The sequence below is a fragment of the Henningerozyma blattae genome, chromosome 1 (assembly GCF_000315915.1).
Source record: "Henningerozyma blattae CBS 6284 chromosome 1, complete genome".
Taxonomy (NCBI): Eukaryota; Fungi; Ascomycota; class Saccharomycetes; order Saccharomycetales; family Saccharomycetaceae; genus Henningerozyma; species Henningerozyma blattae.
In genome coordinates this window covers 693,622-721,049 of record NC_020185.1, presented here as the reverse complement: position 1 = coordinate 721,049, position 27,428 = coordinate 693,622, and the positions used below count along the sequence as shown (strand labels likewise).

Here is a 27,428-nt window from a genome sequence, read left to right as displayed (position 1 = left end):
GGTCTTGTTAATGGGTTACAATTACACTCTATCCATAGCAACAAACCATGCTTGGCACATTCAGCTACTTTAAAATTAGCCTCACCTAATGAAGAAGCAAAAGTTAAAAGTTTGTGTAAACAAAACCTGTCACAAGCAGCTGCAAAATCTGACCCACAAACAAAAGTTCGTGAATTTTTAGCAAAACTCGGTGGTAAGAAGAAAAAAACAATAATAGCTGTAGCATATTTAATACAAAAACAATAAAAATTTCAGAGGTATCTAAACCTTATGGATTCCAACATCTTTCACATGCTACGTTAACTGATACTGTAGAAAGTGATGAAGATGACAATGACAATGAAGATTTCCATCAATCTGATCTGTCGATGTCAAAAATCAGTATATGGATGATTATGGGGTTTCAGAAACTTCTAGCATCACACCTAGATCATTAAGCCTAAAATCTCAAGGTTCCTCACAAAACTCTTTCTTTGAAACAAGATTGGCCAGATTACAAAGCATTGAGCGAACATATTGGAAACAACAACATTCTAGGTCAAACTCAGATTGGTCCAGTTCTATTTCTTCTCAACTATTGGAGTTAGACGAAGAACAAGAAACTTCTCATGCAAGAAAACTTTCAGTGCATACCCAACTCGATAACACCGAAGATGATGAAAAGATTCAAGATGAGGATACTGCCAAAGTTCCACATCACTCAATTTTATTGGACTCCCCTCAATCGGATACCGCTTGGTTTAAGAATCAAACAAAAGCCAGCAGAGATTCTTTTGAGCATGGATTGCTAGAATGCATCAAAGACACAAACAAAAATTATTTTTAAAAGCTTCCTCCAGATTTCATATTTTTTTCCTCCCATTTTCTTTTGGATTATTATCATAGCCCCCCTAATAAGACACTAATTTTGCATTTAATTATTAAATATCCAGCACTCGCTTGATAATATTACATTACGTCATATAGTACACTTAATTGTACGTTCCATTCATTTATTTTCTTTATTAATTTTTCATTCCTTATAATTTTTCATTTATTCATTCGTTTTCTTACTATTCATATTAAATTTAATGATATCCAACTCACTTTACGCTCTTTTAATCCACTTTTATTCCATTATATGTTTGATTCCTTTTTATTAATTTTTTTATTTTATTTTATTTCTGTGTATCATTCATTCTATAAACAGACTATCCCTTCATCTCTACATATATATACTTATGTTTTACACACATTCAATTTCTAATTATACAGTTACATATATTCGCTGATATATATAGGATTAAATAATTCTTAAAACAAAGTTTAAAAAGTTTTTTTAATATTTTTATTTATCACCATGATTCTTTATTTCTATAGTTTCCAATTCATTGCATATCTTTGCTATTTCAATTCTGGAGTTGACTAATTGTTCTAGTGTTGGAATAGAATTTTTGAAAGATGTTTGACATGATCTTAATGATTGGGGTATATTCAATCCACCAAACATATATATCGTATCCTTATGTATTTTTTCTTGCGTTTTTTTATTTATGCCCGACATAATCTCTTTCTTATTATAATTATCCTCTTTCTTCTCATGATTAACTTCCTCTTTATTACTTTGCTTTTCATTTATTTTATTTCCTTCTTTCTTACTTTTTTTGTTTGTATCTTTCTTTTTTATATTTCTGTTTCGTATCTTTTGATCTCTTTCATCAAGAGCAGACTTTTCTTCTTCATTTTGATCAATTATTTCATTATTATCTTTTGGTAAAGGTTTTTTTGCAATACTTATATGATTTGTTTTAGAATCGATATTGACAGTGAAATGCCCTTCATATGTATTATCCCAATAATCTTCACCATAATTCCCTCTTAAACTATCTTTGTTATGATAATTGGCTCTACTCAAATGGTACATTCCATCTTTAAAATTAGATTGTAATATATCTAACGATTGATCATAATCATTCAATTTTTTAAGTAATTCTAGATAAATGTCTTGCATAATTTTTAATTATTCAAATGTATCAAGTAATTGATAATATAAGAAAAATAAAATAAAATATGAAGTATTAACTCGAATATTTGTTTTACTGAGGTATAAATCTTATATGTAGATGCTAGTATAGTTATATATAAGTTTTGTTATTCTTTTTTTTTTATATAAATATCGTCATACTTATCGAGATTTTTTTTATTTTCATTTTCATAATGATATAGCGAAAGAGAGATAGCAATTTACGTCTTAAATTAATTTGAAAAACATTATTATTATTGATAATAATAAATTGAAGATAAAACATGGTAAATATTGATTAATGTAGATATTTTCATGAGGAATTTTTGATAGGAGATAATAATTGATAAACCAAGCTACTACCAATTCAAATGAGACTTGGTCAAACATAATATTTTTCAAATTAAAGTTAGAATTATAGTATTTTTTTTCCAAATCAGAATTTGAATCTTCTTGTTTAAAATGATGAGCAAAAAGTCTACAAATTTTCATAAATAATTGGAAACCCCATACAAAGATACTTAAAAATGAAGTAATCCAAATAACTGTTGTAAATGTGCTATCTGGACTAACGTAGAATATCATTTGAATAATATTTAATGAATTTGTATCTTTATCTTGGTTTTTAATGTACCAATTATATTTGAAACTTTTTAATAACCATTCAACCATAATCTTTAATTTATTAAATTTTAATACTTTTGTCACTGTTGGAATTTGACGATCAGTATTGAATAAATTGTCACCTACAACGGTGATATAAAATTTTGTTCTAACTTCATTTGGACTAGAAAGGCATAAAGTTTCTTGCCATTTTTTGGCCCAATCAGTATCAATTTTAATATCGTGAGATATTAAACTACAATCTTGGCCCAAGTTATTAAAACTAACTATGCTCTTCCCTGGAACAATCTCTGAATTGACTATTTGGTCATCTGTAATTATGGTCCAAGTTTCATCTCCTTCACCATCATAGGAAGAATTTCTTGTACAAGAGACTTGCTTAGTATAATCTTCTTCACTAATTGGTGGCTTAGCCAAAGATGAACGTAATAACTTCCCAGAAACGACATGACGCAATTTAATATTTGAAAAATCTCTTACTGGTGTAAAAGTATTTGTAGATAAGTGCTTATTAAATTTAGGATTTTCATGTTCGACAACCCAACGTGTCAATGGATCAGAATCATCATTAACCAGTCCAACAAATTGTTCTTCAAGATCTGTTGGATAAGAAACATTATCCATTGAAGCTAAATAACCACCTAATGAATCCTTATGACGAAGTTGAATAATGGCGCCATAATAGATTGCTTCTGGTTGAATCATACTTCCATTTGAACGGATTAAAGTTTTAATATCGTTTGACATGAAATTGGATTGACTTGGATTATCATTAACCCATTGGGTAGTAATCATATTGAAAAATGGCAATATGAAAACTATTATAGGAATAACTGTCACTGTGGAAAATTCAATAACTGCAATTTTAATCAATTTAAAAGTATTCAAATGGATATCATTGATTTGAATAACAAAGTAGTCAAACACTAAGACTACAATCGACCATATCCAAATAGAAGATCCACCTAATTTAGTTGCTGTAGTTAAGCCAACAGAAGTTCCAAGTAAAACTAGGTTACCAATCCATGAGGCAGACAAAGGTGCAGATACACGAAGAGAGAAACGGGTATATAATGCCATAGAAATGAAGAACAATAAAATTAAGTCGACAGGATTCCCATTAGAAGAAATAACCTTTTGGAAAGGATCAGAGATAGTAATAATGGAAATTGTCAATAAGGAAGGAAATATGAATTTCCAATTATTGCTAACTCTTCTCATGGTTAAATACAAAAAAATCATAGAACCCAGAGCAAAAGTAACTTTACAATAACAGTGAGATACAAGCCTCACTGCCAGCGGAGTCACAGGACCCAAATAAAAAGTATTTGAAACATATGCTTCTAAAGCTTGTTCCAATTCAATTTGCTCCACGGTTTTGACTTCAGGTACGATAGAATTCCCGAATTGAGCCAAAGATATTGGCAAATATTGTCTTTTGAATGAAAATAAATACGTGACAATGGATAAAGCAATAATAATTGGTATATCTATAGAAGATTTCAACGATCCCACGTGACTTCTTGCAAAGGCGTCTGCAGGCATAAAAGGTTTATGGGGACCTTCTAATAGGACCGGTCCTAGTTTAGTTTCCTTTTCCCCAGACATTGTTGAGTTTGATACAACAATTTTTCTGTCGTGTATCTGTTACATAACTAATATATATATAATTTCAATTCCAATAAATATATACAATTGGAATTTACTAATATTTTGATCTAGTAATGAACTTCTATTTTTCAAAATAGTTTATCACGAAGTTTACGTGTATGGAAAACGTCAAATTTCATTGCAATAATTTCTGTTTTTCTGATTTTTCGGTGCTCGCGCTTTCTGGAAATTTGCCGAGAAAAAAAACGTCGGTAATTCTCGGCAAAAAACCCTGACAATCTCGGGAATGTTCGTTGTTTTTGATTCCCCTCAACTATCTGCAAAAATGGAAACGCTGATCATTCGACTCTTGGTAGTAATAATAATGCGGTCAAAGTAAGAAATCGATGAGCAAGCAAGTAAGTTTAAAAGAAAAAATATATAGACTAGTAAATCCATTTAACAGAGAAATAGATACATACATATATATGTATACATATATTCATATACGACCAGACATATTATATATTTACATATACATTCACAACAAAAAGATATCTACGGGTACAATATTCGTAAACAATTGGCATTGTGATAGCAATAAAGCACATTAGATATCTCCTTTTACGACTTTACGACCTCCTAATTTTACGACTTTTTTTATTAGAGTACAAGACATTCTTCAACCCATTACTCAACACATACCTCACACAAGCATCTATCAATATCAGCAGCCATGGCTAACAAAAGCAGACCTTCAAAAGTCACGGCTCCTTATCGGAAATATGTAGCTGGTCAAGGTTTTACTACTGTCAGAGCTAGTAAGACAAATAAATTGGCCGGTGCATCTACAAATACAACTACTACAAAGTCTACCGTTCCTCCTGAAATGGTGGATGTCATATCTACACCTCAAGGTTATTATTATTATAACGAAGAAACTGAATCCATTGTACATATTAAACCTGTAATTACGGAAGAAGAAATGATTAAAATCCAAACAGAAAAAGAACAACTCTATAAAGATATAGGACCTATGAAATTACCTTTTGAAATCCAAAGCTTGATTATTAAGTATTCCGCGATTGATTCACACATTGATGTTTCGTTTGCATTAGTCTGTAAAACTTGGTATCTATTAGTTTTACCTTTGTTATATCAAACTCCAAGATTAACTAGTCAAAATTTCTCTAAATTTATAAACACAGTATTAAATACCTCTAATAGTGCTGCTGCCAAGAAAAACAATAAATATGCTTTGGTGAAACCACCAAAATCTCCCTTCAATTCTATCAAATTCGGTGAATACGTTCATGAATTAGATCTATCTACAATCCTGCAAAGTGGGAAAAATTCAAACGTTTCTAAATTATTAAGACGTTGTTCACATACTTTAGAAAAATTCACTGCCCCACAGACAAGTTTTGGGATCGCTCCATTAATCTCATTAAAAGCTTGTCATAATTTAAATTATTTAGATCTAGGTTTAGTTAGTGAAACTGTTAAATTAAAAGATTTATTTGTGGCAATTAAGAATTTCCAAAATCTAACTCATTTATCTTTCCCAAGAAGTTCTGTAGATTGTGAAGGGTTTCAAAAGATTAAATGGCCAGAAAATTTAAAATATATTAAGTTGAGTGGTGGCATTACAAATGAATTCGTTCAAGAAACTGAATGGCCCCAAACAATTAAGACATTGGAATTTTCTTATTGTCCAAGAATTAATGAAAATTCCATTTATATCATGTTATCTAAAATCGGTAACAATTTAGAAAACTTATATTTCCATTACCCAATGCCATCATTAAATGATAATTCACTTGATAATATTTTCTTATACTGTGAAAATTTAATTAATATTAAAATTACAATTGATTATTGTAGCAAGTGGATCTTTAATGAAAATTATTTGACAAAATTGCATTTAACAGAAAGAAAATGTAATAAAAGAAGACCTTTACAAACAATCTATTTGGAAAGTAGTGGCTCCTTAGGTATCGCAACAAAGATTCATCCAGATGATTTTACAATCGCTTTGATGGAAGACAGATTACCATGTTTGAAAAACATTAGTGTTTCTTCGAAATTAGGTTGGGATATGAATAGTGAAGACGTCGAAGATTTAGTCAGTGTCATGGAAGATCAAGGTGGTAGCATATACGTAACCTATTGATTTTTTGTTTCAATTTTTTTTCTTTTCATTTTGTGTTAATTTTATTTTTCTCTTTGTTTTGCATTTCTCTTTAATTATTTTTTTTTTTTTTTATTTATTCTCTATTTTCTTTTTTATTTTATTCTTTCATTGTATTTCCTTTCTTATTCTATTTGTATTAAATCTAGTTTCATATTTTTATTTTTTTACCCTTTTTTTTATATTTTTTTCTTCATTGCATTGCTATTGGTCTTCTTGATAATATTTATTTTTATTATTTACATGAATTACCATACATTAGTTTACATAAGCTTCATACAAATATACAAATATAAAAATATAAATCTGCATAGATATACTTCTTTTATTTTTTTTTTACGTATGCTGCTCAAAACAATGTTTATTTTGATTACAGTAGTAGCCTTAAAAGATTCACATTTTTGAAGGGCAATAATACGTTGTAATAATTACCATTCAACTATTATTCATTGACAATAAATCTTAATCTTAGTAATTAATTATTTTTTACCATCTGTATTTCTAAACTTAGCTATATTAGCTTTCTGTTTTCTTTCCCCACCAAAAAATCCCTTTTTCCCTCTCTTATATTCTATAAGTGGCTCATTTCTTTTAAATTTTTCCAGTTGTAATAATAAATATCTTCGATCTCTAACATTGACACCTTTCTGTTTCAAAAACTTACCAGTACTTGTAAACATACAATTCCAACTGTTATTAAATACTTTATTTAATTCTAAGGAATTCCTACCTATCTTGGTTAAAAATGTCTCTACATTAGAGATTTCTTCAGTGGGTTTCGGTATTATTCTTTTAATACTTGAATGAATAAAACACCTTTGAATACGTAGCATTGTTAACTTAGTGGAATAATTTTAGTACTTGTTGTTACTACGATCCTAAAAGTAATCACTAGCAATAAATGTCTATCTAATATCTTTTTATTTTATTAAGCTCTTATTTTTCTTTTTTTAACGCAGGAATCAAACATTTCGGAGCTTAAAAAAAGTGAAACTAATTACGTTTAAAAATGAATTAATCCTGTCATATTTATTTTTTTAAATCATCCCATTCTTAAAAGCTCAACCAGTTAAGTGTTTGTAGAAATGAATACCACTCCTTTGGATGAAGTCCAATGGCAATCACCAGAATGGATCCAAGCATTTGGTTTATATACAGATAATGTATTGGATTATTTTTCTGAATCACCGTTTTTTAATAAGACATCTTCTAATCAATCGATTAGAATGCAACGACAATTTCAAGCAGATGCAAATGGGGCTGGACCAGGTGCTGGCCAAGGTCCTGATATGCTAGGTGTTTTAGATCCACATCATAATGAAACAGATAAATTACTACTACAGCATGTACGAGATCCAGAAAGAAGAGCCATTTTGACAAGATATCCAGTACATGCTCAATTAGAGAGACAATTAGCCAAAGTAGGTGGTATTGAATATGTGCTGGCACATGTAAGAGAACCAGACCTATGGGTTATACGTAAACAAAGGCGTGATATTCAAACAATGAACACATCTATTTTACAGACATATTATGTAATGGGACCTAGTGTCTATCAAGCACCAAGTATACACGCTCTTATTGAAAGTAGGCTACTAGCAGCATCTACCGGGTTAGAAAAAACAATGGTGGGGCTAAGAAAGCTTGCTCGTTTTGAACCTGCTCAAGGCCGTTACTTGGTTCGTAATGGTACTGTCACCAGCTCATCTTCTACAGTATCAGAAAGTGGTGGATCAGGTAAGACTGTCCCAAACACAGGACCAGCTACAGGTAGCAATGGTGCTTATTCTATTCCAGGCTCAGGATTCCCAGGCTCTGCAGCACCAGGTACAACAGTAGCAGGTCAAACTGCAGGTGGAACGGCTCAATTTGAATCTAACCGCCGACCAGCGGCTGCATTATCCACATCGCAACTGGATAAACTACTGGCAGTCAGTTTCAAAGCGAGACCTGAATATATATAGCACATCTACGTGAGAATTTCTCTGTACTAATATGATAAAGGTAATATAAATATATATATATATATAGAATGTAAGTAACTTCATAACACGTGATAAAATGTGAAGTCACGTGCATCAATTTTTTGGGTTCTTTTAATTGATTCTCATTGAAAAGAAAATTGAAAACAATACATCAAAGATAAAGGAAAACAAATAAAAACAAACCAAGACGATTAAAAGACATTTATCCCGGTAATTCCAAGTGCAATTCCTCATTTAGCATTAGTACCGGCTATCATATTATTTCATCAAGAACTGCCTTATAAGCCTATTTTCTCAAACTTAAAAAAATGGATGTCCGCGTAAGAAGAATGAAAAAACCACCCGCATGTACTCAATGTCGTAAAAGAAAGGTCGGTTGCGATAGAGTCAAGCCCGTCTGTGGTAATTGTATGAAAAATAACAGGGGTCAACAATGCTTTTATCCCAATGTCCCTGGTCAATTTATGGATGCTGCCTCTATGGCCAATGTCCCCACGGGCATATCCAAGGCTGCTGAACTTGACCGTTCTTTATCATACATCCAACAGAAAGAATCGATGATCTTTTCTCCACAATATAATTCTGAATTGGCTTCTTTAGAACAAATTAGAGAATACAATACAAGATTACAACTGCTAAATAATTCTAATCTTTCAAGTAACCTAAATGCTTTGAATAAAAATGGGCTAAATACTATTAATAGTACTGGTAATGGCCCAAACAATAAGCCAAAGTTCATACCTAGAACTTCCTTACCACAATTTAATAAGTCTGCAAAATTTGAGAGCAAAAAAGTTTCTAAACTAAATAATGATGATAAAAATTCTGTAAATCTAAATTGGATTCAAGGACCTGCTATTTTCGACTTAAAAATCTCTAGATATTCAAAATATGAAATATTAGCAAAAGAATTAGATTTCATTAAGTCTAGACTTTTAGAGCTGCAAGATTTAACTGGGAAAGACCTTTCAAATTTAAATTTATCTTGGAATAATAATCCATTCAGAGATTTGATAGAACTTTCTAACCAACATAATCATAATAATAATAATGATGATGACGAATGTACAAGTGAAAGTGAAAATGAAAATTCCAGTGACGAAGATATATCTGATGATAATACCACTTCTGCTAAGAATACTTCAGATAATAACGGCATCTCATCTAATAATACCAACGTTGGTGATAACCCTACTACCCTATCCTCTTCTACAGAGTTTGATAAATATACAGTTATGGATCCAGAATTTATCAATAAGAACGAGGTATTTAACTTTATGTCCTTTAAGACAAATTATTCCAAATCACCAAATTCTATTTTCCCTCAAGTTTCAGACAATAATATATTTGATTCAAATTACTTAGCTTCTAAGGATTATTATCTCACAACTTTCTATGAAATTTTACAAAATGTTATTTCCAAAGAATTCAGTCCTGAATTAGAAATTTTTAAAAGATCTCAATTAGAGAGTAAGGTTCCAGAAAATATAGCGAGAAATAATCATATGCTATTAAAATTCCCTAGAAAATCCATAAGTTTAAAAATCATAGAATTTTTCCAATCTACTGTAGCAGAAGCTCATATCTTATTCCCATTTATTAATATTAAAGATATGCATCTTACAATTAGTCAATTTTTTGCTTCTAATGAAATGAATAACAATAGTTCTGAAAATACCGCTACTCCTATTGTAAAATTAGATCCTACAAACTTCAATCTAAATAATTTAATTGAACTGGGTAATATTTCTGTGGTTATATTATTAACCTATGAATCATTAAATTCCACCGTTTTACTACCATTAAAGGATGATGACTTGATCGAAATTTATAAAGAATTGAAATATTTTAACATACATTTATTAGAAAATTTAAAAATTATTGAATCATATATACTGAACTCAGAATTCATTTCTTACTCAAATTCAGGTTCTATTATTAATTCAGTAAAATTTATTTCGTTTAAAAAGTTTCTCTATTCTATTAAGTCAGATTTCTATCAATTACCAGATTTAAATGAAGATATTAATTGGTCAAGGAAATTTTCGTTAAATTTGGAAAATAGTAATACAAGTTTAATTCAAATCTGGAACTTTAATTACAAAAATTACTGTTGGAGACATCTATATAAAGGTGGAATTCCAAACCTAGCTAATACAATTGAATTGAATTCAAATTTGATTGTGGATCCTCTATTAGCCTTGGATTATTCTTTACTAAAATTTCAATCTGATTTTCTAAAAGTGTTACATATTAATGATCATTTAATTAAATTAGAAAGAGTGGAAAATTTAAAATTAAATTACAAGATAAAAATTAATGACCTAAAGAATAGCATTTCCAATTTAAAACATTCAAATATCTCAAGTTCAATCCATCACATTGTCGATGCTTTAATTTATAGAAATTCTATGTTATTTTGGAGTTATTATCTCTTATTACATTATGAATTGAATGATAATTTGATTAAATTCCAAGAGGTGTACAAAGATCTTTTACAATTGATTCAGGAAACTTTGTTTTATGTCTTTTCTAATTTGGCAAGTTTGAAATTTGCTGGTTATGAATTTTTCTTTGCTAATAAATCATTTTTAACTTTAACAAATATAGTTCAAATTATTTTCATTCTTCATTCTCGTTGTTCTTCGGTACTGAAGAATTCACAAACCAACAAACCCACTTCTTCTACTAAATCAGATACTTTATCAGCACCCCCAGCCAAAGATGATAAAGAAGGCAATAATATAACCAATAAAAATAATGATACTTCTAGTACGTCAAGCAGTTCTGGGTCTATTGATGAAAACTTCATTTTCCAAATGAATCAAAAATCAAACTATTTGGTTTTACTATTGCAAAAAATTTTAATGCTATTAAATGATTACTCTAAAAATTGTAAAACTATAAACCCACTATTAAAGAATATTTGTGCACAGATCAATACGTTTATATCGTTTATTGATATGTCAAATTCCATTTATGCTGAAAAGTACTTTAAGAACCTACCAAATCCTCCGCATACTAATATGTTTGAAAAATTTGAGATTACCTATCTAATAAGGTTTGTCAACAAATTACACAATGTATCAGAATCGTTGATTAAAAAAGACTTTTATGCGCTAAGAAGTCCATACTCAGCTACAGAAAAACAAACTCTAGGTATCACCAAGGAAAATATATCTAACGTTTTTAGTGCCTTCTGTACCTAAAGTTGTTGTATATTTATATTCAACCAAAGGGACTTAAATAGGTTGTAATATTACTATGTAAAGAAATATTTAATTTATAATAAAAAAATGTCATGTCTATTATTTTTTCTATTTATAAAAGTTTATTAAGTCCAATAATTCTTGGATTTATATGAATATATATCTAAAGTCATTTGAAACACTTCAGAAGGTCCTTTAAACGTAAGACCCAATTGAGTAACCCAAAAATGCACCAACATAACTACCAATTATAATAGGAACCGGCCATCTCTGCCAATCTCTATCCCAGTCTAATGGTATCACAATACAACTAATCCAACTACCGAATAATATAACAATAAAATATTTTTTCCATAAACCAACCTTAAAATCACAGTTAAAAACTGAATAGATTGCTGGGTAAGATAGATAGCAGATATGTAATGATAACAGCCATGTTGCCTTTAAATTACTAGAAATTGGTGCACCCATTAAAATTATTACAATTGCTACAAATGGTACAATTAACAGAGTAGTAAAAAGACAAATTAACAGTAAAGATGTTTTAATTTTTATAATTTTATTACCATAAACTGTTGATTTATTAAATTGAAAAATCAAATATAAAACCTGTAACGGTATTAAAGTAATCAGCAGTTTGAAACTATCATAATCTGTAGAACCAAAAATAAAATATAGTAGTAATAACGGTAAATGCCATGGGATTGTGAGTGTTGTTTTACGAACAAAAACCGGTGGATGATCGTGATCGATGTTCCTTTTTTTACGGTTATGTGTGGTCATAGTAGTATCATCTGAAAAAGAAACCGTTTTCTTTGCAGTCTGTCCCTTCTTCATTATTAAAAATTGTAAATTAATGATAAATTTAGAGTATTATAGTGCAAAATTTGTATAGTAATGAGATTCAATTGAGTCTGTCTCCTTATTTGGGAATTGCTAATATTTTTGTATATTTAAAATTTATTACTTTTATATTTTTTCAGGCATTTTTTTAGTATTTTTGGACATTCAAAATAAAAGTTTCATCGATTTTTTAATCATAAGGGTTTCTTTTTTCTTTTTTTTACAGAGAATAATAACGGAATAGTCATGAAAATATATACGTCATTAAAATGCTTGGTTTATATAAATGGTATATTACATGTATTGTCAATTATATTTTAATATATATTAAATGCAATTATGGGGTTTGTTTAACTTTTTGTTAAACATCTTAAAGAAAATTCGATATTAATCAGATCTCTCCAAATTTCAAAATGAGCCCTTCTACCGGCTTTTTGTGCAGTTCTACGTCTCTTGTCAATCGGAAGCATGCTAAATCTACGAATAATGTTAAAATCTAACATTGGCTTTAACATGTTACTTTTTTGATAATATTCATTGGACAGTCTTTCCATTTTGGGGTTCAAACCTCCGACTTGAACTTCATAATCAGTAATTTGTTGTTGGATAACGTACAATCTTCTATACGGAGATTCTTCTAAAGGTATCACCTTGAATATAGAACCATCAACTTGGCCACCAAGTGTTTGGAAAGAGGGGATAAAATTATCTTGCTCATTTTCAGAAAATTCATCATTTCCTGGTAACATTATCATACAACTTGTAGATGAGTGTAGATTAAAACTTGAACAATGAACTAATTTTTGACCTGATAAGGAATTTGGTTCATCAGGAGCATATTTAAAAATATGTAATATGTTATCATAGTCTGTAGCAGCGAAATAAATATTACCATTATTAGCAATAAATTCGACTGTTGATATCTTCAAATCGGGTATACTTTTACCTAATAAAATCATTCTGAAGGGTTCTGCATCAAAACCAACAAATTGTAACCCTTGCATTGAATCGCTTATTAATAAGAAATTACCAAAACTTTTGGTATCAGTGACATATACAGGAATATCTAAAAATGCCACAGGAACCACAGAGTTATCCTCTTGTACATCTCTCACCATAATTTTTTGACTTTGATTAATAGTAAATCTACCACTAATTTCACAGACAGAAGTCACCAAACCTCTTACATCTTCTGTAAATATTTCTTTGAATTTATAATTTGTATCAGGTTTTCCTGTCTCTGGTAAGACAGGTGAAATATCATAAATATAGAATGAACCCGTTGGAGGAAGGTCTTCACTTCCAATATTTGCAAGACCCGCTACAATATATTCTCGTTTTGCTCTTGTTCTTGAATTTAATTGAATTACCATTGATCTAATGTCATTTATCAATGAATTTTCCCCAAATTCCCTTTGATCAATTACATTCCATGTTTTAGGGTTAATTAAAAGAATACCACTTTTATAGCTTTTTGCATGAGGAACATCTGAATTATATCCCACTAATCTTTCAGCTTCTTCATCTAATGCATTATAATCAATATCTTTACAATAACTTACAACATATAATTTAGAACTTTCATGGTATGCAATTTTAGTAAATGTCATATAATTATCCATTTCATCACTGATATCGATTCTTTTAATTGGTAATTTATTACCGTAATAAATATTTTTACAATCAAGAGTGTAAACTCTTGCGTTTTTTAATGGATCAACACACATCACAGAGTTTTTACCCCATCTAATCATAGACACTAATGGGATATTAGCAAACTTAAAGCTTCTTGGTGAAGAATCGTCTTCCTTAATGATGATATATGGCGACTTACCAGTTACAAATATTACTGAATATCCATTATACTCTGGTATATAATGCATAATTCTTTCGATAGAACTGACACCCTTTGCATACGCATTATCGGGAGCACCAGTTATAGCCATATCATTTCTAACAATATTACGGAAAAATTTACTATGTCGTTTGGATGATTTTTTATACTGGTAAATTTCACCACCAAACGTTAAAATTGTTAAATATTCTTCTTTGTTTTCATGACCCAATTTATTAATCATAACTTGTTTGATCGAAGGATCGGGAATAGTTTCTTCAGGCATTTGATAAGTACTAATAAAAAGCATATCATTCAACTGATCTATGCCGTTCAATTGGAATATTTGATCATTATGATTTCTAGGAAAGAAAATAATTTGGTTATCAGCAGTAACAAAGGTAAATAGCAACGTTTCTTCTTCTTTATCTTTTATTCCAGTTAAATATTCATTACACATATTACTTCGTAAAATAACACCAGATGTAATAACCAATTCTGGTAAAATACTTGGTAATGGAACTTTGAACAATTTTTTTTTCGTCTTTTTATCTAGTTCATATAATTTAATATCACCTCTTGATAATGTAATTAATACATATGGATCTAATACAGCAACATTGACTACTTCATAATCAAATTTAATAGATGTTAATCTACGGAAGTTAATATCATACAAATATAAATGATTAGTAGTCATTTGTACAATTCTTTTATTCTCTCCAAACATGGAAATGTAAACAGTAGTTGCATCTCTTCTAAACGAACCATCTTTATAAAGTTTAAAATTTCTATCAATTCTGTATAGATCACTTTTCGAATTAGTAGAGTCTGTTGTGACTAGGAATCTGTCTTTATTCTTAACCTTTAAACTCCAAATTTGGGTAATACTAATAAATTTTAAAGCTAATTCAACTTCCGGTTGGACAGTTGGTTGGATTTCATTTAAATGAGACCCTGTTTTAATGCCTGAAGTAACAATAATAGAATGCTCCTTTGCATTTGGATTTGATAAACCTTTGATATTATCATTTACTGACGAAACTTTTCCAACACACATTGAAGAAACTGGACCAATATTTAATAGTGAAGTGACTAATTCAATATCAAAGGGTGTCACTGTTTCGTTAGTTAATTCTTTAAAAGTAGAATTACTATAATCATTCTCTATAGTTTTATTGGTATCTTTAGTTTCGTGAGAATAAAGGTCATCAGCATCATCATCGTCGTCATCATATTTAAAAGAATCAGCATCATCATCATCATCATCATCATCATCATCATTATCTTCTGCTTTGAGTTTTGAACTGTCTTTAATGGATGTAGAGTCATTTTCATTATTAGTGAGCCCATTTGGGGTTTTGCTATTGTTAGAAATAGAGACGTGCTGAGATCTTGAATTCAAAGAAGAATTAATATTATTTAGTTTTACTAGTAAGGCATTCCCTGACTGAAATCCTATAAATAATTCCAAATTAGAGTAATTATCGGAAATATATGTACAGGTCAAACATGTTGGATTTGAATTATTTTTAAATATATCATTAATAATTGGTAAATTTATAATATCAAAATTAATTAATAAACGTCCTTCTGTTTCTATTTGAATATAGTATAAATTGGAATCTTGAGACATTAATAGTAACAATTCTTTACCATATGATGATGATAGATTATTGGACCAAAATGATTGCACAGGCTTATTTAATTGTAATTCTAAACTTTTCCGATCTACTAATCTTGTCTTTTTCGATTTATTATCAGAGAATGAATTTATTAAAATTGTGGATTGGTGTACACAGGTATTATCAATGAATGATATTGTATTTGTCCCAATTGCTAATGAACCATTAGATGTCGGTATTAAAGTATGCAAATCCCAGTTCAATTCAAATAATCTACCAATGATGGTAGGATTTACAATTGTTTGTAAAGAATTTTGATAATTTTTAGCACTATCATTATTATTATTAATATTATTATTATTCGTGTTATATTCATTTATTTTATTTTCAAAGGTGATATCTAGTGATAACATTATGAAATTTGTTGGTGAATCAAATAATTTTTTATTACCTGCCCAGACTAATTTAGGTTGGTAAAGTATACCAATTGTTGGTTTAGAAAAATTTTTCAAAAAATTGATATCTATTACATTTTGAATATCTTTATATAGCATTGAAGCATTACAAACATAACTAGGCATTGTTAAAGAAGAATTTTTATTAGTTAAAGAGGAATTCTGGGAAGAGGTATTGGTATTATTGTTATTATTGTTATTATTATTATTATTATTGTTATTATTGTTATTATTGTTGTTATTATTATTATTATTATTATTATTAGTATTAGTATTATTATGCGTTATATTACCATTTGAAATATTTGTATTATCTAAAGTTAAATCATATTCATCATCTAACATTTCATCTTCATCGTTATCAATATTGAATTGTTGTGTAAATGGTAAAATTGCAATACTTTCTGTATTAAATAATAATACACATTTTTTTTTTGGTTCAACTCTTAATTGAGAAGTACGAGCCAATTGTAACATTGATAATTTTTCAAATTCATCAGTATAATAATGTAAACTTATTGTCTTTAAAGTATTCAATTCTTCATCAAATTTAATTATTGATATTTTAGCATTTGGCGTCACTAATAGTAAACAATCCAATTCTGAACCTCTTTGTGGTATTAGTACTATATCTGTAATTTTCCCCGAGAATTTAAAGTCATGTTGTAACCATAATTTGCCATTGATATCTTTATGAAATACAGATAATATATTTGTTCTAACAACTAATAATTCTTTAACTTTATTAGTTGTGAAATTCCCATAAATAGAATGAGAAACAACAGTAGCATCTAAGACATCATCATATACATTCATTATCTTATAAGTCGTATTATTATTTCGTGGAATGAATGAATAATTATATTTTATTTTATTTTTTATTTATTTATTCAAATAATCTTCTCAATTAAATATATTTTTATTCTATTTCTGTTTCTCAAGATCTATTAATAAATAGTCTTTTCGATTTCTCTAAGAAGATAAAAATAATCGTTAGAGATGATAGTAGTAATGCCCTAAATGCTTTTTACTGCTGGTAATTGATCAAGGGTAAAGTTTATTATAGTATATAATATTTATTTATTTATTTATATATATATATAAATATATATAGTAGTACCCACTTTTTTTTTAGTATATTTTTTTTTTATTTTTTTAAATAATTAATGAAACTTTTTCTAAGAGCCGGGTAACACATTCCCTATTGATTCGATCTGCTAGAGTTATTACTCACTACGTAATTTTAAACTTCTTGAATAGTTGAATATAAATACTAGAATAAAAAATTCAATTGTAAAAGGATTTCAGGGGTGTTTCAGTTGTTTTATAGAAAACAAACGAAACGTTAAAAATACTAATAGTAAAAAAAATAAAAAATAAAATAGTATCACAACTATTCAAACTTAATCAACCAAATTATTGCTAGATATTTTCAATTTAAACATGGACACAGATAAATCATATACCATTGTATTAAAACTTGGCTCTTCATCATTAGTAGCTTCAGATTCTCGAGAGCCAAGATTGGCTTTGATGTCTAAAGTTGTTGAGACAGTTGTAGCATTAAGAAGACAAGGACATAAAGTGGTAATTGTCTCTAGTGGTGGTATTGCTGTTGGATTAAGAACTTTAGAGATGGATAAAACCCAAACACTTATCAGAGATTCAAGCTGTATCAGCAGTAGTCAAGGTAGATTAATTGCTAGATGGGATCGATTATTTTCATTTTTCGATCAAAGAATTGCACAAATCTTATTAACAAGAAATGATATTGTTGATTGGTCTCAATATAAGAATGCTCAAGGAACAATACATGAACTTTTAAAAATGGGGGTTGTCCCAATTATTAATGAAAATGATACTTTATCAGCAAGAGATATTAGATTTGGTGATAATGATACGTTATCTGCTATTGCAGCATCGTTAGTTAATGCGGATTATTTATTTTTAATGACAGATGTGGATTGTTTGTATACGGATGATCCAAGATCAAATCCAGATGCCAAACCAATTTTAATTGTTCCAGATTTATCACAAGGGTTACCTGGTGTGGAGACTTCAGGTGGGTCTGGTTCAGATGTGGGGACTGGTGGTATGAGAACCAAATTGGTTGCTGCCGAATTGGCAACAACAGCTGGTGTTCATACGATTGTTATGAAAAGTGATGTTCCAGAGAATGTTTACAAGATTGTTGAATATATGCAATCTACTGATTTAGATGGACAACGTCAAAAATATGATGGAGATATAATGGAAGTCCAAGATGCAGAATTGAAAAGATTACAAGAATTGGATGTTCCACTTCATACGAAATTTGTGGCTAATGATGTGAAACATTTGTTGAAAGATCGAGATTTCTGGATCTTACATGGGTTGGTTGCTAATGGATCTGTGGTGATTGATGAAGGTGCATATAAGGCCTTAACAAGGAAAAACAAAGCTGGGTTATTACCAGTGGGGATCATTGCCATTGAAGGATCATTCCATGAATTTGAATGTGTTGATTTGAAATATGGTAAGAGATTAAAGAATGGAGAAGTGGATCCAAATTTCCCATTGATTACGTTTGGGAGAGCCAGATGTAATTATTCAAGTACTGAATTGGAAAAGATTAAAGGTTTACAAAGTGATCAAATCGATTCTATATTGGGATATTTAGATAGTGAATATGTTGCTGAAAGACAAAACATTGCGTTCCCACCAACTGAGTTTGAAGTGTAGGGAAGGAGAGTTTTGAGAGGTGGGGGGGAACGAATTGTTATAGAGTTATGTATTCTTATTTATATAAATGCGTATATGCAAATGCAGATGCAAATGCAAATGCAATGCATAAGGTTAACCGAAAATTTGAATATCATCATTAACAATAGCCTCAGGTTCGTCATTTGGATCATCTTCTTGCGAATCCTCTTCATTGAAATTGACACGTTGACCTAATAGACCTGCAAAGAATTCGTCAATTTGTTCATCAGACCATTTGTAATGGGGTGCAACAGGAGCTTCGAAATTAGCAATTGGTTCTTGAATAGAATAATTCAATTTTCTCCCCTTGGAAGCCTTTGTGTCGATATTTTTCTTCAATTTACGGGAGGTGATGGCGATTGTAGTTGCGTTGGAGAAGGATTGTGAATTGGAGATTTTCTTATCGACTAGATCGTTTAATAAGACTCTATAAAAATCCTCATCGTCGAAAATGTATGGATTTTCAGTGGTATCGATGGAGAGATTATCTTTTCTTCTTGGATCGTAGTTTTCAGGGATATCCAAATCATTGGAAGTTGCATCTTGAGAAGTAGAAGAGGAGGGGATTTGTGACAATTGTGATAGTCTATTATTTTGCAAATCGTCTTGGAATCCCAATGGGACGACGCTTCTTCTATTCAAACGAGTTCTTTTCAAAGCTCTTGTCATATCTGCGAGTTGATTTGTCACTTGAACATCAGCAGATTGGTTGATTGCTTTGAATTTGGTGGAAGATAGAGCCGATTTACCCGAGGCGGATTGAATCTTGGTGGACCATTTATAAAGAACCACGTTACGGTATGTCGATAAGTTGTTGTCCAAGACGGAAGTGTCTTCAGCCAATTGTGAGAAGGATCTTTTGTTTGAGTTTGCAGGTAAAGGTTTGCTTGTGGTGATGTGATCGGTGGTTTGGAATTCGTTTCTGAAGTCTACCAGTTGTGATAATACTTTATTGAGTAAGTCCCTTGTAGTGGATAATAATTTTTTATTTTTCTTGTGTAAATGTGATTTCCAAGTGTGTTGAGTGAGCGGCAGAGTGTTTGCGGCGTTCAATGCCTTTTGTAGTTTTATTCTTGTATCGATGATGTTGTCGAAGAGTTTGGATTGGTTTAAGATGGAGAGGCCTTTGACTGCGTCACGTTGGACTGAGGGAGGGGCGCGGAGTTGGAGTTGGGACTCCTCATCGCTTTCATTCTGACTAGGGTCACTCTGGTCCACACTCTGGTCCTCGTCCCCACTCTCGTCCCCACTCTCGTCCACACTGTCGTCGTCGCTAGGACCCTCGCCTTCACTCGATTCAAAAAGTTCGGCTCTCGATCCCTTGGCACCACTATACTTTTCAGCATTTAAGACGGTACTTTTTTTGGGTCTCAATTTCGAAGCATTCATCTTCACATAGTGGGATTGCTGCAGATGTGAATTATCTTGGGTATCGGAATCGAGATCCTCGTCATCGCTGGAAGCGTTGGCGGTGCGGGCGGGGGGCAAGCCCAGGTCGTTATCTTCCGGGTCCCAGTCTTTGTTGGTGGGTCTGTTTGCGATATTAGCCAGTTTTTCAGCGAGTTTTGCCATCTTTGAGTGTGAGTGTGAGTGTGAGTGTGAGTGTGAGTGTGAGTGTGTGAGCCCATACACGCCCACACACACTTATATATATAACAGGCTTCACTGTGTGAAAATTTTCCATAAGCTCATCGCATCGCATCGCATGAAAAAATGAAAAATGTGACCGACGTTTCCCAAACGTTTCCCAAACGTTTCCAGGGCCGAGGCACATCCTCCGCCGTAGCGTGTGCAATTTGTGCTGCGTATTGCGTATCGTGTTGCGTATCGTATATATCATAATTCTATATAGTGAGTTTGTTAAAGACCGTTAAATGTATAAATAAAATACAAGCTGATGCTGGAGAAGGTGGAAAGGCATTGGGGACTAAGCGGTTACACTGGCGACCTGTGCGGTGACGTGGGCAGCCACACCAGACGCAACAGCGTCGGTCTTGTCCTTGATAAAGGCGTTTGCGTCCTTCAACTTGGCAATCTTTTCCCTCTTTTCCTGCTCCCTCTTGGCCAAGAACTCCTTGTACTTGTCGATGGAGATTCTTCTCTGTTGCTTGCTGTAAGCTTGGAAGTCTGGGTATTGCGTGTTGACAAGCGAGTCCCAGAAGGTGAAGAAAGGCTGGGCGAAGTTGTAGTTCATGCCGAACGTTTGATGGTGGATATCGTGGTAGACAGCGTTGTTGGGGAAGAACCATTGGAACGGGTCGGCTGGGATGGCGTAGCCACAATGGTCATCGACAGTCTTTAGAGTGGCGAAAGTGAACAACACCAGTTCTTCACGGTGGGTCAACCCGGTAAGAACCATGGCCAACCCGGTTCCCAAAGTGTCCAAGATCAAACCTTCCATGGGGGCGTTGTACAGCGCACCGTAGGCGTACGGCACATACAGTCTGTGATGGACCGAATGGAACATCTTGTACAGACGACGGTTCGCATGCATCAAATAATGCAACCAGTATTGCCAAGTGTCGATGAACATGAACCCCAAAGTCAATTTCACAAACGACAACCCGTAACGGTAGGCCCACACCACAAGAACGTCCGGGACAACGCCTGGCACGTTGCGACGCCAGTTCCACATTTCGCGTTTTTCAAACCCCGTGACCGGATGGCCGTCCCAACGGTTAAACCAAAACCCAACCACAGTCTGCAACAGGTGCTGGAATATCACCTCGGCCAAGACATTGAGTCGCGAAGCGTGGTTTTTACTAGCAATCTCTTCTGGTGGATGGATCCTATATTTTTCGAGAAGCTTAAAAGTGTCGATGACATGGAAAAACAGTGAAAACACCCAGTAAGCAACGACAGGGGCCACCAGAGCAAACGTCCCATCGGACATCCAGCTCAAAAGGTCTGGTCTTGCTTTAAGCGAGATGGGCGGCTGCGGACCGTGTAGAAAGGGATAGCGCACCGAATCTGAGCAGTTCATTATTGAGGCTTGTAAGCTTGGTGCGGGTGTGCGTGTGCGTGTGTGCGTGTGTGCGTGCGTGCGTGCGTGAGAAAGGCGTTTTGCGATGCTACTGCTAGTACGAGACTGAAGAGGTTCAAAGTTTGCAGTGCTAGTGGCCGTAGTAGTAATGAGATGATTTGTATGTAGATTATACAACGAGCTAACACCTGTTTGTCATGTTGGTATCGTATGTGTAGAGGCAGTGGCTTTTTATATAGGCGGCGCGACAAACTGAGAAAGAGACTCAGTGGGAAATTGATAACAGAGAGACAAGAGAGGGAAAACGCACACAGAGCGAAAACACACACAGAGGGAAAACACACATACAGAGAGGAAGCCAAAAAAAGAAGTTTAGACGGGCGCGAGCGGGCGCGAGCAGGCGCGGGTGGTGTCAGCGAGAGAAAGCGGGTAATGCAGAGGAAACAGAGGAGACAGAGGAGACAGGCAGAGAAAAAGCAGACTGGAGTGCAAAGTGCAAAGAAAGCAAACCACAGTAAAGTGGCGCGCCGTTTAGTAATGGCCGCGGCCCAGCCAGCTGCGCGGGGACATTCGGGAATGTGCGGTATACGAGGGCCGGATTGGGGTGCGGTTTCTTCTGGGCACCGCACCAGTTCCGGCCGGCTGGTAGATTATGCAGACACCACTGTGGAAACACAATGCAGAGACGGCGTGCTGAGAAAGGCGTGCTCGGCTAGATCTGTGCCCCATGCGGAATGCGATCGTGCAGATCGCTCGTAAATCCCGCAATGGCAGTTGGCGCAAGCGCGCTTATCAGTTGCCATATGCGGACATGCATTCTGGTATGCCGCTACTCAATTGGGACGGCAAGATAGAATGCGATCTGGTGGTGGGCTGACTGCGAATCAGGCGAGTTCCGCGGAACGCTGTGGGGCAAAGGGAGGCATTAGCGGGAGGCATTAGTGGCGTGGCATTAGTGGCGCCGCGCGGGTTTAGTGGCGCCGCATTGCTGTCGTCGCCCTCGCAACCCCTTTAATGACGCTGCCCCTGACGCCGCACGTGACTCTCCGACCGAATCGGCCGAATCGAATTTTTTCTTTTTTTGCCATCTGGATGGCAACTTCCTAATTTGGGCCACGGGCCCTTAACCGTTCAAGAGTGTATAAATATACTAACACCAATGTTTACTCCCCTTGTAAAGTTTGCCATGACTTGTTTATTTATTCAGAGTATATATCACTTTCCATCTTTTGATAGAGGCAAGTTTTTAATATAAATAATTCACCACTACGCCGATTCCTTTTTTCTTCTCTTTTTCTTCTTTGGCTCCCCCACAGCAGACGAACGTCTTTTTTAATGAACCAATCGTCATCCATCGTACAACAGCAATTGCTCACGCAATTGCAATCGTATTTACCCTTGCAATGGCAGTCTCAACTGGAATCCCCATTGCTAATGGCCACGCAATTGCTAGCGCAATTGCGTGCCCATTACAACCAGGCATCCCCCATAGATCTCATCAAAGATTACCTCTTCCTCCTGCTCATCTACAAATCCCTCCATTTTTTCTGCAAAAACTTGTACATGTACGGTCCCCTCGGCTCGCTTAAAAAAATCCATCATATCGTATCCAAAAAATTCTTTAATTTCATTCTGCATTCCATCTTGACTTCCAAAGTAGACAAAGAAATCTCAAAGGCTCTAGACACCATCCAAGAAGAATTGATCAGAGACGACCCTTCACTGTTGAGTTTCCCAGCATTACCTTCCAAGGGACTTTCCCACGAGGAAATCATGCAAGAAGTTGATAGAATGCAAGCCATCATTCCTCATTCCAATTGGGAAGACGGTAGAGTCTCAGGGGCTGTTTATCATGGCGGTAAACAGTTGATTCATTTGCAAAGTATTGTTTATGAGAAGTTTTGTGTGGCTAACCAATTACATCCAGATGTTTTCCCTGCAGTCAGAAAGATGGAATCCGAGATTGTTTCCATGGTTTTGAATATGTTCAATGCTCCATCCACCGGATGCGGTACTTCCACTTCCGGTGGTACTGAATCTTTACTTCTTGCATGTTTGAGTGCAAAGATGTATGCTTATCATCACAGAGGCATACGTAAACCGGAAATGATTGCTCCAATCACTGCTCATGCTGGTTTTGACAAAGCTTCCTATTATTTCGGTATTAAATTACATCATGTCGAATTGGACCCCGTCACTTTCCAAGTTGATTTGAAAAAAGTTAAACGTTTAATTAATAAAAATACCATCTTGTTAGTTGGATCGGCTCCTAATTATCCTCATGGGATTATAGATGATATTGAAGGGTTAAGTGTCTTGGCCACTCGTTATAATATCCCGTTACATGTCGATTGTTGTTTGGGTTCATTTATCATTGCCTTTATGGAAAAAGCTGGGTTCCATGATTTACCACTTTTCGATTTCAGATTACCTGGTGTCACTTCCATCTCATGTGACACTCATAAATATGGGTTTGCCCCCAAGGGTTCCTCTACAATCATGTATAGAACCCCAGAATTAAGACAACAGCAATATTACGTAGATCCTCATTGGACTGGTGGATTATACGGTTCTCCAACTTTAGCAGGTTCAAGACCAGGTGCTCTAATGGCTGGTTGTTGGGCTACTATGGTGAATATCGGTGATGACGGCTATACCAAATCAAGTCATGATTTGGTCACCATTGCAAGAAGAATGAAAAAATTCATCCAAGAAAATATTAAACAAGTCCAAATCATTGGTGATCCATTATTGACTGTTGTTGCATTGAGATCAAACGTCATCGATATTCATGAGATGGCCGATAAAATGTCCAAGAAAGGTTGGCATTTATGTTCATTACAAAGACCGGCCTCTGTCCATATCTGTGTCACCAGAAGTAATTTCGACAAGATAGACGAAACGCTAAGAGTCTTGAAAGAAGTCGCCGACGAGATGGCTGCAGATCCAAATGCCAAACCTTCAAGTGCAGGTACAAGTGCTCTATACGGTGTTGCTGGATCTGTAAAGACTACAGGTGTCGTTGACAAGATGATTGTAGGCTTCTTAGATGCCTTGTACAAATTAAGTCCTGAAGAGTTTGAAAATACAAAATCCAAAGATCATGCAAGAAAATACTAACCACCAGCTCATCTTTTTGTTCTTTCCTTCCGTCCCACATTATGTATTTCTAATTTATATCTATATATAATTTTTTTGTTTTTATATTATATTATATTGTATTGCTTTGCATTTTGCATTGCATTGCAATGCACTTTGCACTTTACCCTTTACCCTTTACCCTTTACCTTAATACTCGCTTATATTTACCTGATTCATCCGTAAACGGACATTTACACTTTTCCGATTCCCTTGTACCTTCGCACTTGAGATCAGGACAAAACTTAAGGAGAATTAGGAGTAATAATTGCAAAAGTGCAAAATTGCAAAATTGCAAAAGTGCAAAATTGCAAAAGTGCAAAATTGCAAAATTGCAAACGCAAACTCAACTCTATAAACTTTGTGAGTTTCCCCTAATTTTGCATCGCCGGGGAACGCAAAGGAATTTTCTACTATAAACTAAATTAGCTTCAACTAATCTTGTTTGAATCTTTACTTGTTTGAATTTATACATCTCTGCTTATTCTAATCGATACACACAAATATATATATATAATACAAAAAATTTTTTTTTCATATATAATTACGTCTTACCTACCCCTCTCCTCCAGTCCTAACTCCCCCCCCCCCCCCGTCTCTCCACACAAATGTTGGAAGATCATGCAAAGGACCCCTCTCCTGGTCTCTCCAAAGATATACTAAGTAAATATCTACAATACACACCAAATAATGCATCCCCGTTGAGAAATGAATACAGACCTTCTCCAAGAAATAGTTTAATCATTACAACTTCAAATTTAAATTCAAGTATAACTACTACTACTGATGAAAGTGGATCTAAACAACTCCAATCTCCAGTAAGCGAAAACTCCCATCAGGATACTCACGAAAATCAAGATTTAACACTTGTGAATGATGGTGAAGAATCAGATAAAGAAACGACCGAAGATCCATTAACGCTCTCTCCTGTCTCTCCCTCTGCCGATCCTTCCTCTTCCCTACCTCAGGAAACGCAATCTTTTATACTGAAAAATTTTCAAATGTTTATTAACATTGTCTTTTTCATTGATTTAATTCTTATGATTATTAATTTAATTAAAATTTCTCATTCTTTTGACAATCAAAAGAAAAATTGTAAAAAATTTTATTTTTTGAAAAATTGTTCAATGAAAAATATGGATTCTAAAATTTCATTTAAAAATTGTCAACATTGGGAAATTTGTATGAATCTTACAACTAATTTGCAAAATATCATCACTTATTGTACTAAATACAAATTAAAAGAATATCAATATTTGTTTTTGAATTTGGGGATAATCGGATTTATCTTCTTTATTCAATTACTCATAACTATCATCAACAAGAAAAATATTCAACTTTTTCTCAATAATAATAATAACAATAACAATAATAACAATCATGTTCCCAATAGAGATAAACAACAAGAGAAACTCGATGATTGAACTTTTTTTTTTTTTTATTTTTTTTTATCTTCAATCATCCTCTTAAAACTGCATAACCAAATTCAATTCAATTCAATTCAATTCAATTTAATTAATATTCATACCCTTACGTATTGCCCTATGCACTACGCCTCCCCTACGCCTTTCCGCCCCCCCACTTCATCCTATATACTTACATAACAGCGTATAACTAGACTGTATCATCAATTTTTAATAAATCCCATTTTTTTTTTTTTCTTAAATGTTAATTCTGCATTCTTTAAGCTGATACTTGATATACACTGCAGTTTAATACACTTTGTCATTTTTTTATTTTTCTTAATGACACTTAAAATCTTCATAACAACGTCTATTAATAGTAACATCCCATCACGTGCTGCAACATTTTTTTGTGCTACGCGTCATTGTCTTCGCGTTATTTTTAACTCTAGAAACAAACGTACCAGCCATTTTAAAAGGTAAAAAGAGGAGGCAATTTCTTTACAAAGGAGGAAACTAGACGAATTTCAACGTCTAATAAATTTCTACTAATAGCTCTAATTGAAATATCTATACACACTGAAACAAGCATAATATCTCTAGCTTGGGAAATAGAAGTCCCAGATTCATCCAAAGTAATTCTAGGAAAGATGATAGTTCATTCCAAAATGGGTTCAAGGGAATTGGACCACAGTGTCTGGCAACAGCATTTCATTTGATGACAATTACTATCACCAATGAGAAAGGAGAGTTTAGTATATTATTATCGTACGAATCGTTAACTCATTAACTGTATGTTAATCA

The 27,428-nt window shown here is 33.1% G+C and overlaps 14 protein-coding genes across 14 annotated transcripts; 7 read left to right on the top strand and 7 right to left on the bottom strand.

The window, feature by feature from the left end:
* Window positions 1–1,327: 1,327 nt before the first annotated feature.
* VMA22 (Vma22p) lies at window positions 1,328–1,990 on the bottom strand (the record flags this gene model as incomplete). Its single annotated transcript, XM_004177571.1, has 1 exon — window positions 1,328–1,990. The coding sequence occupies one exon, from the start codon at window positions 1,988–1,990 to the stop codon at window positions 1,328–1,330; it is 663 nt and encodes a 220-aa protein (XP_004177619.1).
* A 240-nt stretch (window positions 1,991–2,230) lies between these two features.
* PMT7 (putative dolichyl-phosphate-mannose--protein mannosyltransferase) lies at window positions 2,231–4,234 on the bottom strand (the record flags this gene model as incomplete). The annotated part of the gene is made up of 1 exon (XM_004177570.1): window positions 2,231–4,234. The coding sequence occupies one exon, from the start codon at window positions 4,232–4,234 to the stop codon at window positions 2,231–2,233; it is 2,004 nt and encodes a 667-aa protein (XP_004177618.1).
* A 718-nt stretch (window positions 4,235–4,952) lies between these two features.
* Window positions 4,953–6,389, top strand: PFU1 (Pfu1p; the record flags this gene model as incomplete). The annotated part of the gene is made up of 1 exon (XM_004177569.1): window positions 4,953–6,389. One exon carries the CDS (start codon window positions 4,953–4,955, stop codon window positions 6,387–6,389), a length of 1,437 nt encoding a protein of 478 aa, XP_004177617.1.
* A 497-nt stretch (window positions 6,390–6,886) lies between these two features.
* Window positions 6,887–7,240, bottom strand: FYV4 (mitochondrial 37S ribosomal protein mS41; the record flags this gene model as incomplete). Its single annotated transcript, XM_004177568.1, has 1 exon — window positions 6,887–7,240. The coding sequence occupies one exon, from the start codon at window positions 7,238–7,240 to the stop codon at window positions 6,887–6,889; it is 354 nt and encodes a 117-aa protein (XP_004177616.1).
* A 252-nt stretch (window positions 7,241–7,492) lies between these two features.
* Window positions 7,493–8,371, top strand: MED6 (mediator complex subunit MED6; the record flags this gene model as incomplete). The annotated part of the gene is made up of 1 exon (XM_004177567.1): window positions 7,493–8,371. The coding sequence occupies one exon, from the start codon at window positions 7,493–7,495 to the stop codon at window positions 8,369–8,371; it is 879 nt and encodes a 292-aa protein (XP_004177615.1).
* A 329-nt stretch (window positions 8,372–8,700) lies between these two features.
* On the top strand, window positions 8,701–11,601 carry RSC3 (Rsc3p; the record flags this gene model as incomplete). The annotated part of the gene is made up of 1 exon (XM_004177566.1): window positions 8,701–11,601. One exon carries the CDS (start codon window positions 8,701–8,703, stop codon window positions 11,599–11,601), a length of 2,901 nt encoding a protein of 966 aa, XP_004177614.1.
* A 195-nt stretch (window positions 11,602–11,796) lies between these two features.
* GPI11 (mannose-ethanolamine phosphotransferase GPI11) lies at window positions 11,797–12,438 on the bottom strand (the record flags this gene model as incomplete). The annotated part of the gene is made up of 1 exon (XM_004177565.1): window positions 11,797–12,438. One exon carries the CDS (start codon window positions 12,436–12,438, stop codon window positions 11,797–11,799), a length of 642 nt encoding a protein of 213 aa, XP_004177613.1.
* A 356-nt stretch (window positions 12,439–12,794) lies between these two features.
* Window positions 12,795–17,174, bottom strand: CFT1 (cleavage/polyadenylation factor CFT1; the record flags this gene model as incomplete). The annotated part of the gene is made up of 1 exon (XM_004177564.1): window positions 12,795–17,174. The coding sequence occupies one exon, from the start codon at window positions 17,172–17,174 to the stop codon at window positions 12,795–12,797; it is 4,380 nt and encodes a 1,459-aa protein (XP_004177612.1).
* A 627-nt stretch (window positions 17,175–17,801) lies between these two features.
* Window positions 17,802–19,079, top strand: PRO1 (glutamate 5-kinase; the record flags this gene model as incomplete). The annotated part of the gene is made up of 1 exon (XM_004177563.1): window positions 17,802–19,079. One exon carries the CDS (start codon window positions 17,802–17,804, stop codon window positions 19,077–19,079), a length of 1,278 nt encoding a protein of 425 aa, XP_004177611.1.
* A 114-nt stretch (window positions 19,080–19,193) lies between these two features.
* Window positions 19,194–20,672, bottom strand: BFR2 (rRNA-processing protein BFR2; the record flags this gene model as incomplete). Its single annotated transcript, XM_004177562.1, has 1 exon — window positions 19,194–20,672. One exon carries the CDS (start codon window positions 20,670–20,672, stop codon window positions 19,194–19,196), a length of 1,479 nt encoding a protein of 492 aa, XP_004177610.1.
* Window positions 20,673–21,027: 355 nt separating this feature from the next.
* Window positions 21,028–22,083, bottom strand: SUR2 (sphingosine hydroxylase; the record flags this gene model as incomplete). The annotated part of the gene is made up of 1 exon (XM_004177561.1): window positions 21,028–22,083. One exon carries the CDS (start codon window positions 22,081–22,083, stop codon window positions 21,028–21,030), a length of 1,056 nt encoding a protein of 351 aa, XP_004177609.1.
* Window positions 22,084–22,293: 210 nt separating this feature from the next.
* TBLA0A02890 (uncharacterized protein) lies at window positions 22,294–22,842 on the top strand (the record flags this gene model as incomplete). The annotated part of the gene is made up of 1 exon (XM_004177560.1): window positions 22,294–22,842. One exon carries the CDS (start codon window positions 22,294–22,296, stop codon window positions 22,840–22,842), a length of 549 nt encoding a protein of 182 aa, XP_004177608.1.
* A 576-nt stretch (window positions 22,843–23,418) lies between these two features.
* DPL1 (sphinganine-1-phosphate aldolase DPL1) lies at window positions 23,419–25,203 on the top strand (the record flags this gene model as incomplete). The annotated part of the gene is made up of 1 exon (XM_004177559.1): window positions 23,419–25,203. The coding sequence occupies one exon, from the start codon at window positions 23,419–23,421 to the stop codon at window positions 25,201–25,203; it is 1,785 nt and encodes a 594-aa protein (XP_004177607.1).
* A 626-nt stretch (window positions 25,204–25,829) lies between these two features.
* On the top strand, window positions 25,830–26,645 carry TBLA0A02875 (uncharacterized protein; the record flags this gene model as incomplete). Its single annotated transcript, XM_004177558.1, has 1 exon — window positions 25,830–26,645. One exon carries the CDS (start codon window positions 25,830–25,832, stop codon window positions 26,643–26,645), a length of 816 nt encoding a protein of 271 aa, XP_004177606.1.
* Between the last annotated feature and the right edge of the window lie 783 nt (window positions 26,646–27,428).